This window comes from Vulpes vulpes, chromosome 1 (genome assembly GCF_048418805.1).
Source record: "Vulpes vulpes isolate BD-2025 chromosome 1, VulVul3, whole genome shotgun sequence".
Taxonomy (NCBI): domain Eukaryota; kingdom Metazoa; phylum Chordata; class Mammalia; order Carnivora; family Canidae; genus Vulpes; species Vulpes vulpes.
The window spans coordinates 27,699,207-27,712,937 of record NC_132780.1 but is presented as its reverse complement, the minus strand read 5'-3'; the positions used below and the strand labels follow the sequence as shown (position 1 = coordinate 27,712,937).

At 53.9% G+C, this 13,731-nt stretch overlaps 1 protein-coding gene across 2 annotated transcripts in view; it reads left to right on the top strand.

Annotated features, from left to right (window-relative positions):
- ROR2 (receptor tyrosine kinase like orphan receptor 2) overlaps positions 1–13,731 on the top strand; it is a 186,246-nt gene that overhangs the window by 132,626 nt on the left and 39,889 nt on the right. For both annotated transcript variants that reach the window (XR_012002124.1, XM_072761354.1), the window contains exon 2: positions 8,638–8,715. Coding sequence is in view for 1 of the 2 variants with exons in the window: in XM_072761354.1 (XP_072617455.1) it covers positions 8,638–8,715 (78 nt within the window). In the remaining variant the exon portion in view is untranslated. The remainder of the gene's footprint in view (positions 1–8,637; positions 8,716–13,731) is intronic.

Here is a 13,731-nt window from a genome sequence, read left to right as displayed (position 1 = left end):
GGTCGGACCCATAAGGGAGCCTGTTGGGGGCCCTGTGCACTGTGCTCATTTGCAGCCTGTCCCTCAACGGGATAGAGGTAGAGGGAAGGGGGGAGCTTTGCAGGCCCAGCCCCCAACGCTGCAGCATCAGAGGACTGAGGAGGAGACGCTCACATGGAACAGGTGGACGCGAGATGTGGCACTCGTGTGAAGGGCTCATGAGGAGGATGTGCCTAAAGCGGGGTGCCCGTCAGTGCTGACCAGCGCCGCTCCTGTGAATGGTCGGGCCTGCCTGCTGCTCAGCGCTGGTGTACGTGAGCCTGTGAGGCAGGGACCCGAGGGATGTGGGCTCAGGTGTCACTGCTGCCGCTGGCGACTACAGGCGCACGGAGCTTGGAGGACAGCACTGTCTGTTGGAGGACAGCCACGGGACGTCTTCCTACAGGAAGGAGGGTGTCCAAGGGAGGGAGCCAGGGTGCTGGGACTATTAGTGGGCAGCGGGCGGTCCCCTCTGTACTTGGTCCAGACCCCGACTTACGCAGTGTCACCAAGGCCTGGCCCCGTCCATCGGCACCACACACTTGCCAAACCTGCTTTCATATCAGCATCACCTCTAAAGCAGCCGTGAAGACAAGTAACACTGCCTGTTACGGGTTGAGTTGCGCTTCCCCCAATATAGACACCTTGGAGTCCCTGTCCCAGCATCTCCGAGTGTGGCCTTGCCCAGACATAGCATCGTTAGAAGTGATTAAGTTTAGATGAGCTCGTTAAGGTGGGCCTGAGTCCAGTGGGCCTGGTGTCGCTATAAGAAGAGACAAGGGCCCAGACATGCGAGGACAGCCCAGGAGGGCACAGGGAGAGGGGCCTGGAGAGAAAACAACCCTGCTCAACCTGCATCTCCAGATTCTGGCCTCCAGGATGTAGCCACCCAGGCTGTGGCACTGCATCACTGGCAAACTCATACAGAAAAAAAAAGTCACTGTCGCCACCTCAGCGTGAGTGGACGTGTACCTCTGTTGGTTGGTTGTTTCCATGAACATGAGACCATCACTGCTGACGAACGTCATGCTTGCAAAACAGCAAATGGACGGCACCTCGGAGACAAGAGCCAGCCAGACTGCTGCAGACCCCTGACTGGTTCCCTCGGGTCACCTTCCCACCAGCCCAGGGGTCTCGCAGCAGCAGGTGGGGCCTGGGCCCCTAAGCCCCTCCCTTGGGCACCTAGAAGGTGGCTTCCATTGTCACCACAGGACAGTACCCTACTCAGTTCTTTTCCCTGTCAGGATCATTCTGTTCTTTTCTTTTTTTAAAAGATTTTATCTATTTATTCATGAGAGACACAGAGAGAGGCAGAGACACAGGCAGAGGGAGAAGCAGGCTCCCTGCGGGGAGCCCGATGTGGGACTCCATCCCAGGACCCCAGGGTCACAACCTGAGCCAAAGGGAGATGCTCAACCACTGAGCCACCTGGGCATCCCAGGATTGTTTTAAAAAAAAAAAAAGAAAAGAAAAGAAAAGAAAAGGTATCTTTTTCTCCTTCTCTACCTTTAAACCTAGGGATTCGAGGTAAAAAGCTTCTGTGCAGGGGAACAGCCAGTATTTGAGAGTCTCCCATGAAACCAGATGGGGTCAAAGGGTGCACGCGGCATAGGTGCTCAGCATTTCTGTGAGTTGCTCTTTTGCTGCTGGGTTTGCCAAGGTGGCAGGCGGGCACGGCCGGGGAAGGGGCCCCGAGCTGGTCTCGCCGTGCAGGGGTGGCTGGCGGGGGTGGGGAGGTCTCGCTTCTCCGCGGCATCTGGGGGTCGGGGCGCCCGCCTTCCGGCACTGCCCCGGGGGCCCTAGGTGTTGGGGAAGAGGGAAGGTGGATGAAAGACCCTGATTCAGCCTCCTGGGCGGCCTCTCCCCCTCCTCAGCCCCAGACTCCCTGAACATTGACAGTGGGGCCTTTGTTGGGGACCCCGGGGGCTGTCAGGGACGCCGGGTGGAAAAAGCTCTCACCTCCGGCGGTGCCGGGGGTGGGGTGGGATGGGGAGCCGCGTCTACACTGTGACTCACTTGGGGCTTTGATGTTCTTTGCCATAGAGGTAGAATCCAAGCCAGAGTTCACATTGGTGAGGGACCTTGGCGACTGCCGTTCAGGCTGCCGGACTCTACTCTGTTCCCAGAGCAGGGTCAGGCGGGGCCCTTGCAGGAGGAATGGCACCGGCCTTCGCTCCGCCCCACGTTAGCAAGAGGGAAAATGCGAGATCACAGGCTGTTAAGACAACCAGCGCTGAGCCAGCGGCGCTCACCCCGACTGCTCTGTGGTTTTCGAGCTGGCGGTTCACCCGGGGTCACCAGGGCGCTCCCAGTGACGTTACGGGGTCTCTTTACTATCGACACACCTGGCCCAGCGCCCCGATGAATGGACGCCCCTTCGGGGCTTTATACGGTGCCCGTTCCCAGGTGCTCGTTTCTTGTCTTCCATTCTCCCGTTGCGGGCATCACGAGCGGTCTCGACTGCGCGTGTCGCCCAGCTCAGCGGTGGCTCAGGGACGTGTGGCCTGCGTTTCCCACGGCAAGCGGATGGACTGAGTTTTCATTGTAAAACTCCAAGGCTCCCGGCTTGCTTCGCCGTCACCCCCTCCAGGCTGGGGGCTTTTTCTGGGCGCTGGCTGCTGTTCTTTCTCATATCTTGCAAATTATACCTTTTCCCGGGGATGACCAAATCCAGGAATGCCAAGCCTTGGTGAATAAAGTGCCCCTCACTAATTAAAAAAGGAGCCTGCTTTGAAGTTGTCCAGATATGCCAGAGACTACACCTAATTAAATCACAACAAGTGTACTGATTCAGATCAACAGGTAGAGATTAGTGGATGAAAAGTATGAATAACAAAACATTTTAAGAGACACGAATCAAAACAAAAAGGCCCCATGGACTCTAAATCCAAGGGCGTGGGTTGAACTTCATTAGGAAATTCTTGCCTAATAGTGTCTCTGCCGCTAATGAGAGACTGAGTATTTTAATAGTACAGAAAGAGCCTGGAAACCAGAATGGGCCCACTCGCCACTTTACAGACAGAAATTTCTCTCACTGGCCCCACACGTCAGGATGTCGTGTTGGAGGCCCACGTCGGGAGCAGGTCCAGAGAAGATTTTTGTGTGACTGCTGCACGGTTTGTGATTACTCCGCATTTCCCCACACTGGGGGCAGGGCGTACCTGTCCAGCAGGCCGCCCCCCACCCTGTGAAACCCTGGCAACTCAGCAAGCATCATCCAACATCGGCGGTGAACCCTTTCTCTGGGTCACTCTGCAGACGCCAGCTGCTCCAGCTCTGAACTTGTAGGACCCCTGATAAGTGATGCAAAGGATACACCCTGAGTTCCTGGTTCCGAGCTGCTATCGCCGTGCCTGACAATTAAGGCAGGATTCAGCTCAAAACCCCACATTCTCCAGGGTGACTTCATGTCTGAGCATTCACTGGCCTGCTGTTGAGCCTTTGAACAATGCAGACGAAATCCAGTGAGTCTGTGGTGTTGCACTCCTGTGGTTAGCATTCTGGCCTGGCTTTGGGGCTGTATCTGGTGATCAAGAATGTAGGGTGTTTGGAGATGGGATCTTCCCTACAGCCCTTCTTTACCTGTAGAAGATACTATATTTTGACGGGTTAGTCTAAATTTTTGCTTGCGGGCTTGAACCATGGGATGGGATGTGTGATTGTTTCCCAGTACGCTTACTGTGTAGGATAGTTTCGGATTTAGAGAGAGTTGTGATGGTTGTAGCGAGTTCCCGTGTACGGCTCGCCTGTCTCCCCCCAGTATTAAACCTTACACGAGTCTGCTACGTTCGTCACAGTGCCTCATCTGGCTCATTATTCACAACCAAAATCCATGCGGTTCCTATTTCCTTAGACTTTACCTAATGTATTTTTTTTTTCTGTTCCAGAATCCCATGTGGGTTGTTACCACACTGTATTTAGTCTTTGCTTCTGGGCATTGAAGTGTAATTTTGACATGGGTCAAACCGTACATGTAACGTGTCATTGTATTAAAGCACCACTTTTAAATTTGTTTCGCATTACATGTTCTCTTTTCTTTAAACATCAAGAAAACAAATAAGGAGCTAATAAATAATGCCTACTTGATTGATGCCAGCGACGGTTTGAGGTTTCCAGTGGCTTTGTACTCTCTCGCTGTATGGGCTTTTAGAGTGACAATCACTCCTATCCAGTGCATCATAAATGGACACATGGCCTTCATAGCACACCTTGTAGCATTTTGCCAAAACGAAGGACACACCATTTGCTCCAAAGAGGTGCTCTAATTCAGAGGGAGATGATGAAAATCCAAGGCATTAGGGCAAGTGGGGCTCCTCCCCTAGGTGGTTCTCCATTCAGGTCTCCTCGTCTGTTGGGGGGCCAGCGGGGGTGAAGGCAGCAGCACCAGGTAACCCGAGTGGGCCTTTGTGTGAGGAGGTGCTGGGCAGGCCATTGGGGAGATGTCGCAGAGTCACGCCACCTGGGACAGTCACCAGCCAGCCGGGATCGCCTGGGCAATGCATGGGGTTAGGTAGTGGATAGAGGCCATTCAGCCAGCACCACTGACGGGCAGGAGAACCCACTAGTCAGGGAGCCTCAGGTGACGCCAGTTCCAGTGCTGGTGCTACTGGACCCACACTCAGTCCCCTGTGTCCAGAGCCTGAGAGCCCCACCTTCCCTGCAGCATCACGTGGACATGCGCTGGTCTCCTGGCAGGTGCATGTCAGGCCCCAAGCATCCCACCTTCCCAGCGGCTCCTCCGGTCCCATCCTGTATCACCTCCGATCTCGGATCTCGAGTGCACCTCACATCCTGTTCCCCTCGGGGAGCCAGATCTCCTGTCCACTCTGGGTGCTCTGATGTGCCAAAGAGGCAGGGAATGGTCTCTTTTGCTGGTCACCTGCCCCAGCTTCATCCAGCCTCTTCCTTCCTTCCTTCTCTCCTTGCTGCCTAACATTTAAAAAATCAAATTATAAAATTGGTCTTTGTTCAAAATGCCATTTTGAACTTTATGGCATTCATTTCTGTAAAATATCCAGAACAGATAAATCCCCAGAGAGAGAGAGAGAGAGCATGCAGACTAGTGGATATGGTGTCTGGGAGAGGTGAGAGTGGGAACGACTGCTGATGGTAGTAACAAGGTCTCTTTTGGGAGTGTTGAAAGATTCTGGGATTAGATCGTGGAGACGGTTGTACGACCTTGTCAGTGTCCCCAGACACACTGGATTGTAGACTTGCAAATGGCAAGTTTTATGGGATGTGAATTATGGCAATTGTTTGAAGCTTTTTAAGTGGAGAGATGTTGAAAAATAAAATAAAGGAAGAAATTTTAAATGACTTTTAAAATTCCAGATATGTAATAGTGACATTTTGATGTGCGTGTGCACGTGTGTGTGCGTGTGTGAGAGAGTTTTTGTGGTTGTTTTGTTGGTTTTGGCTTGTGTTTGTCTTATTTTTTTTCCTTTGGGGTGTTTTGGACCCTTTCGGGGGAGCCAGGAGAGAGCCTGTTGGAATCTGCTGAGATGCTGGCCTACGCTGTCACATGTCATCGGTCCCCAAGTTCATATTTGCACTTGATACGTTTGGCTTAGACATTTAAGACACTCTGTGCGTGACAGGAGTGAGAACAGCCATTTTGTGTGTGACTGTGCTCTGTGGGAGAACGACAGTTTCTAATATCAGACCATCAATGGGGTCCTTATTTCTCAGTTAGGAAGCCACAACAGGGCCCAGTTGTGTTGAAATATAAGGCGTCAGCTCAAAGGACCATGTCAATTGGCCAATTCTGCATTTATTCACATATATGGCTTGTCTTGGCGGGGTGTCTTGTATCAGTCTTGTGGGAGGCTTGAAACTCTACCCAGGTTTCCAGGCATGTAGATGACACCCTTTTGCTCACGTACCCAAACTAAATTATTACCAAACCACACTAATGTGTTTGGGGCAAAACTTGAGACTTAAAGAAACGAAAAGTCAAATCCCAGCTTATATGTCGACCAGCACAACCTTTTCAGACAGAATCATAGCATCTCTAAGGTCAATAGCGACTTGGTAGGTCTGGGGGGGTGGTGACGTCTGCTCAGGAGTCAGCAGAACAGGGACGCCTGCGTGGCTCAGTGGTTGAGCGTCTGCCTTCGGCTCAGGGCGGGATCCCGGGGTCCTGGGATCAAGTCCTGCATCGGGCTCTCTGCTAGGTGGGGAATCTGCTTCTCCCTCTGCCTCTGCTGCTCCCCTTGCTTGTGTTCTTTCTCTCTTTCTCTCATAAATAAATAAATAAATAAATAAATAAATAAATAAATAAATAAATAAATATCTATTTAAAAAAAAGTCACCAGAAATGTTGGGATCGCCTCTGGCTCCTTCCACACAGGGAGCGTGCTTGTCTCCACTGTGCCTCGGGTGCGCGGGGAACATGTTTGCCTCAGAACCAAGAGTTGCCTTGGAAGAGCTGGGAATCTATTCCACAGTGGAATTGGGCTAATGGTGCTTATTTTTCTTCAGGGTGTATATTTATTTGACCGTTTCACACCATTTGTCAATTTCTAAGCAGTTAATAACTTTTATGCCTCCTTCAGATGTGTGTATATAGCACGAGTGTGTTGGATTTCCTGTGGTCTCCCTGCATTTACACAGTGCTGAGTGATGGTATGTGTAACGTGCCAATTTACAGTTTCAAACTCAACTGAACTTTAATTCTTGAGCACAGATGCGTCGATTGCCTCACGGGTGTAGTTCATGCCAGTCTCCGCCCCGGATTGGGTCTAGGTTGTAATGCCGGGACCACCAGCCGTCACCGGGATGCACCCCGCATGTCCTACAGCTCTTCACAGTCCCCTGGGCAAGCTCATGATTCCTGAGGTTACCCTATGACCACTGCAGGGGACGTATTACCATTTGGGGCGTCATCTCAGAGAAGAAGGATGGTACTTCCACGTGGTTGATCGTGGGGGGACATTTTACCAAAGCTGGCATGGAGTGAGGCTTCTGCCGGCTGGCTCGGTTTGGACTGGACGCAATAGGAAGAGGGGCGTGAGAAGCCCGGGCAGAAACAGCCTCTCCCTGGCCTCGTGGGTGCCGGGGCTGGACTCCCAAGGGCGCAGGTTGTGTGTCACTGGGCTCGTCCTGCAATTTAGGAGCTGGCGGGATGGGCAGGATCAGCTTAGAGATGTCTTGCCGGTGCCCTTACCTGCCCTCTGGCCAGTGTTCATGTAGCTGAACAGTCTGAAGACTCTTGTGCATCTGGTTCTGTCTGCAAACCACTTGTACCACTTGTACCCCACTTTCAGAGCTCAGTGGCCTGGGGCCAGGCCTCATCTTGAGAACGGCCTGATGGGTCTGGGTGCTTTGTTGGCTCCTGAGTCTTGTTTAAGAGAGGTGGGAGGGGAGGGGCGTTGATAATTGAATTATCTTCTGTAGGATTCTTTAAAAACGGAGGCGAATGCCCATCCCCTAGAGGTTGCCACCTGAACCACGTCTAAGTGTGTGGTGCGGTGGCATTCACAGTATTCGCACTGTTGTGCACCTGCTGCCACCACCTACGGCCAGAACTTTCTCATCTCCCTCATGTGCAACCATCCCCATGGGCCCCATGGAACACTAGCTCCCGGGCCCCCTGCCTGCAGCCCCGGTGCCCACCATCTGCTTTCTGCACATGAATTTGATGACCCCGGGGACCTCATCCACCATTTATGTGTCTTTCTGTGTCAGGCTGTTTCCATCAGCGTCACGTTCTCCAGGTTCCTCTGTGTGTAGCTGGCAGGATTTCCTACTTCCTGAGCCACACGACGTTCAGTGTGTGTCCCCCACTCTTCGGTCGGCTTTAATGCCACGAACCCAGTCCCTCCAGACGTGTTGTCAGGGCCACCCCTGATGTCACTTCATCTCCCCCACCCACCCCTGTCCCCGACCTACCAGGGGAACCCAGTCATGGCCAGGCTACCAGGTGACAGGGGTCACACTGGGACAGGGAGCAGGGTGTTCCTTGCCCCTGCCCTTCCTTCCCCCAGGATCTGGGGGCCTGTGTCTTTGAGTGGCATTTCTGGCCGAGCAGGCCAGATCTGCTCTTGTGCTTGGCGCGGGTGAGTCTGGAGCTGGCTGCTCCTGCTGACACCACCTCCCTCCAAGGGGCGGGCTGCTGGTGCCGTAGCATGAGACACTTCTGTCCTCACAGCTGTGCGTGGATCGGTCCTTGGTTGCTGACCCAGGAGCCGGGAGGGGAATGAGCTGCCTATGATGCGCTCCAGTTCTGAATTCACTCAGAATTACCAGGGGCCGCGTGTGGAGGGCAACCTGCAGACTCTGGCTATTTGTTTTATTTACTTTGCCGACCGGTGTTGTTGAATTTCTCTCCTGCCCTGCACGGCGCTCAGGGCCTCGGTCACACGCTGGCCTCATCTGTGCATACTGTGCAGCACCTGCATTCTGTTGCCCTTGGGACAGACTTTAAGAAGCACAGTTGCTGTTATACCAAGTCTGATGCTACAAGAGCCCTCTCTGCAAGTCACTACAATGTCTCATCCCTCTAGGTTTTCTATAAACAGTGGGCAGTTTTGCTGGAATACTGTTGTCTTTGCATGAGAAGCAAAGTAAAGACCTTGCAGTACAATCTCATTAATGGACATGCTGTGCTCTTTTGCTCAGGGGAAGTGGAGGCTCCTGACCTGAATGACCCTTTGGGACAACTGGATGGACAGGATGGCCCTATTCCAACTCTGAAAGGTAAAGTGTGAGTTGCTCTTGGGAGCAGGTGTTGGAAAGTGTTCCCGGAATTGCAGGCAGAGAGGCACATGGTTGGCTGGCTGTCTCAGGGCTCAGCTGCTGGGGCGGGTGGCAGGGTGCCCGGGGCCCAGCACCCCCCTGCTGGTAGGTGTGATGGCATGACGTGCCTGCATCTGGGGCTATGAGGGCATCAAGGGCTGGCGTGTGCCAGTTGGAAGGTGGTAGGTGACAGGTGACGGGGCAGGGGTGGACAGATGGCTGCTGGAGGGAGGCTGGGGTCTTGTGGGGAGCTGGACTCCTGGCTTAGCCACTGTCACCTGCTGCCAGGTGCTGGTCCTCTGGGGTCACTGTGTCTATGGAGTCATCTAGAGGTAAGGGGCTGCAGACCAAAAGGCTGCCATAGCCCATGGTCCAGATGGGGTGGGGGTGTTGGGGTTACCAGGGGGGCAGGTGACTCCCCTAGGAGCAGGTCTCCTGAAAAGCTTCAGCCTTTCCCACAGGTCACCATCCGGGTCACTGCTCACCTGGCACACTCTGTAGGCATCTCGGGTTGGTCGAGTCGATAGGACGTCTTTCCTCAGATGCAGCCCGGTTTCTTAATTAAGGAGGCTTGCGAGTGGTGCCCTCTCGCTGTCCCCAGGTGCCGGAGACAGTGCTCTGGCCCTCCTCCTATTAGGGCACTGATCCCCTGTGGGGACCCCTTGAGCTTCATCTGCCCTAATGCCTCTCAAAGGCCCAACCTCAAAGACCCTCCCCCTGGGGACTAGGCCTTTTATATGTGCATTTCTGGGAGACACAGTTCAGTGCCTAACGGTGATCTATTAAAGCATTGACTTTATTTCTGCTTAGCGTCTTTCTGGTTATTCAAAGACCAGAAGCCCAAAATAAATGCTGAGCTCCCTGCCCTGAGGGTGCCCTCCCCTCAGGAGGTGGTTTCCATCCACGTGTCCATGGCTGGGTCTCCTGGGCACTGAGCAGCCAGGACTCAAGTCTCCTGGCTCCAGTCTGGGGGCTGGCGCATGCCCGTCGGTCTCAAGAGGCTTCCTGGGGTGACATGGGACGCTCACTGGTACATGCTATTTGCTCGAGGCCAGTGGTCTCAGTCAAGGGCATGTGGAGCTCTGTCTGCCATTGGTGACGCCCAGGTGTGCAGAGCCCACTGTGGTTGCACAGAGACCCAGGGCTTGCAGGGGTCAGGCCTCGACCAGGACAAGGATATATCCTTAGGCAGGCAAGGCCTATGCCCCAGGTGCTGGGCCTTGGGAAACGTTTCTTCAGAAGGAAGATGGTTTTTGATGGTGAGTCTGAAATCATTTCTTGAAAGGCTGCCGTAGCCCACGGTCCAGATGGCCCACACATACTCCTCGACGGGCCCTCTTTGCCAGCTGTGTGAGACCCAGCCACATGTTGGGGACCCAAATAACATAACACCCTTGTGTGTGGTCTCTGCCTCATGATGTTTCCTGTACTGGGGAGTCAGCATCCTGAGACCTTGACAGAGTAGCTCAGGGGAAGAGACGGGGCTGTGGTGAGCTGGAAGGAAGGAAAGGGATGTGACACTGAGATCTGAGGAGCTGACAGTCAAAGAGGGGGGTGTCCTGGGCCACAGCGGTGCCTGTGCAAAGGCCCCAGGGTCAAGACAACTTAGTGTCTTGGGGCAACTGAGAGAAAGGACTGGGGTAGCTGAGGTCAGAAGGATCACCAGAGGCTAAACGAACATGATCCAATACCAAGGCCATCAGCTGTGCGTGGGTCTTTAAATCAATTAAAATTAAATAAAATTAAGAATCCAGTTCCTCAGTCTTTGAGCTACATTTCAAGTGCTCAGTGGCCACATGTGGATAAAGGCCACCACGATAGGCAGCACGGATCCAGAATATTCCCTCACCACAGACAGCTCTGTTTGGGCAGCCATAGGTAGGACATACACTGCTCTTTAGGTGGCGGGAGAATGTTCTATTTTATTCTGAGCACCATCCTCCACTGTGCAGGGTTCTGGCCTGGAACATGGTGTAGCCTGATCATTCTCTGCGAAGATCACCTTGGTCTGGAGGGTGATGGAGGAGAAGTAGAAGGGGCTGAGGAGGGAGGAGGGAGGTGAAGGGCTGAAGGATGGAAGTGAGGGGCTGAGGAGGGAGGTGAGGGGCTGCAGAAGAGAGATGGGGCTGCAGGATGGAGGGGAGGGGCTGCAGGACAGAGGTGAGGCTGCAGGAAGGTGAGGGGCAGGTGGAGGGAGGTGTGGGGCAGGTGGAGTGAGGTGAGGGGCTGCAGGATGGAGGTGAGGGATACAGGAGGGAGGTGAGGGGCTGCGGGAGGGAGGTGTGGGGCTGCAAGAGGAAGGTGAGGGGCTGCAGGAGGGAGATGAGAGGCAGGGAGTAGGTAAGATGCAGGGAGGGGGAGGTGAGGAAGGCTGAGCAGAGGTGGATGAACCATAGTGAGAGTCCAAACCGAACCTGCACTCACCTGGTAGCCTCAGGAGCACCCAGGGGAAGCAGCATGTTTACAGCAGACCTGTCCCCCAGGTGCAGGGTGCTGGGTCCCTGGGGGCCAGAGGGGCTGGGAGCACCCCCCCTCCCCAGCCACAGCTGTGCTTCAAGCAGCATGAAGGGATGGCAGAGGCGACTGCAGGATGGACAGCAGTGGGGGTCCACCTGGAGGGAAGACACACTTGCTGACTGAGGCGCGGAAATGATCGTGACCTGAACTTTCACAGAAATTGTTATTCCCATCCAGCCACAAGCTCCAAACATGGACAAGATCTGGTGCCTTGGGTGGTATTCTGGGTCTTTCTTTTTGGTGTTTGAGCAGTTTCTCAGGCCCACAACTGCATGCTTTGTAACACCCTCTGCTTAGTAGGGATTTGATAGTCTCCCGTCTGTTTCTGTTAACCCACATGGGATCGTGTGAAAGCCATGCGTGCTTCGTGTCTGCAGTGCTGAGGCCTTTGGACACTTGCTTTCCCTTCTCCTGGGCACAGAAATACCAAGTGCAGAAGTTCACTGGTGAAGCAGGTGTGTGTGTGCATGCATGTGCATGCGTGTATGCAGGTGTGTTTGTGCATGTGCATGCATGTGTGTTTCTCTGTGTGCATGAGTGTACATGCACATGTGCACGCACATGCATGTGTTTCTGGGTGTACTTGCATGCATGTGATTGTGTGTATGCATGTATGTGCATACGTGTATGCAGGTGTGTTTCTGTGCACGAGTGTGCATATGTGCATGTGTTTCTGTGTTTACATACATGCATGTGAGTGTGTGTGACGGTGTGTATATATATGTGTGTGTACATGTGCATGCATGTGTGTTTGTATGTGCGTGTGCGTTTCTCTGTGTGTGCGTGCATGTGTGTGTGCGCACGTGCATGCATGCTGTGGGAGGCAGCGCAGAGGGCCATGCACGGGTGGTGCAGCACGCTGGGCACAGCTGTCTGAATGGGGCTTGGCCGGAGTGCACAGCAGGCCGGGAAGTGGCTCCGGCTGCCCCTGCAGCCCAAGCACCCACGGCCGTCGGGGGCTAGAGGGGCTCAGGGCGCCGCCCTTGTCAGGAAGCAGCAGCAGGAGGCCTGTACTGTGTGTTACCTTCCCAGGTGTGATGGTCAGCATGGGCCTCCGTTCTAGGCCTCCGGACCTCCACGGGCCTCGGGGACAGGATCATAGCGGATGGCCCACCCGGGGCCCCCGCCACTCCCCTGCAGCCCTATGTTCTGCTTCTCTGGCGTGATGTTCTTCCTTTTCTGGGTTATGGCTTTTGCACAAAAGGAGACTGACGCTGCCTTCCTCTCTGCTCCCCTGGCCTCCTCCTCGTACGCTCAGTGATGAGAGGAATTGGCCTGGCCATGCTTATTCCATGTGATTTTTGTTGAACATCAGACTATGGCACCACTTGGCCCCATTTGGCTGAACTCTTACAAAAAAGTAGTAACAGCTGGATGGGCTGTAGGAGCTACTGCTTTAACCTGCTTTACATTCATGATGCCTCCGCGTCTGTGAACTCATGGGCAGGTGAGAATGGCCAGTAGATCAGTCCCTCAGTGAGAGAACCACTTTGCCTCTTCTGCACGGACTAGGATCTGGGAATTCGGTATAGGTGTAGACGGTGCTTGTGTTCAGATACACTGTGCCAGTACTGAGCGCTGAACACGTATAGAGTTGGTGGTCGGTCCTGAGAGAGAAAGATCTCCAGGCAGAAAACCTACGTAGAAGAGAAAATAAACACAGGAGACTGTGATTTATAGCTGGGAAGTTTGCCTGAGACCTCGGTATGCCAGACGACGGTCACCGGTAGGACTGAAGCTGGCCCGGGGAGGGGGCGATTCCAGCTGAAGTGCTGTTCACGCAGGAGGGAGGGTTTACCAGGAGCCTGCGTTCCTTGCTACGTTTGACACGACACACTACCTGTTACGAGTAAGATCATTAGTGGTATTTTTGTCACAGTCACTGTCCCTGTCAGGACACTCACAAAAGCACACGTTTGGCCTGGAAGCCATTTGCCCTTGTGTTCCGAGGCTGTGTTTTAAGTACATATGTAACACGTCTTGGGTTTTGTAAAATCACTACTTTGGAATGCTTGTGGGAAGCGGGTAACTCCAAGAGCCCAGAGGGTGGTGCTGGGGGCCGGCGTGTCCCGCGGCTTCTGCAGACAGAACCGGTGTGCTCCTGTCTCCCGTCCCAGGAGAGGGGCTGCTCGTCATCCAGGTGAAACCAGGAGGGGAGTTCCGACCTCTTCCCCCTGGGGATACATTGCAATTATAGGTGGTCCTTGGGGCATTCTAAGTCACAGGGCAGACGTGACGCCTCACTCACCAAGCTGGCCCTGCTACGTGCAGCCTGTGGTGCTGCGGTGCTGACCTCAGGTCTCCTTGGGCACAGGGAACAGAAAAATCAGCAGAGATCACCGCGTCGGCATGGAGACGAGGCCCGTTGTTTCTGTTTGCTGAGCTCTGGGTTTCTGGCTCATGTAAGAGGCATGGATTGATTAGAGTGTGTGTTGGGTACGTTTCTGGAACTTTTGTGTG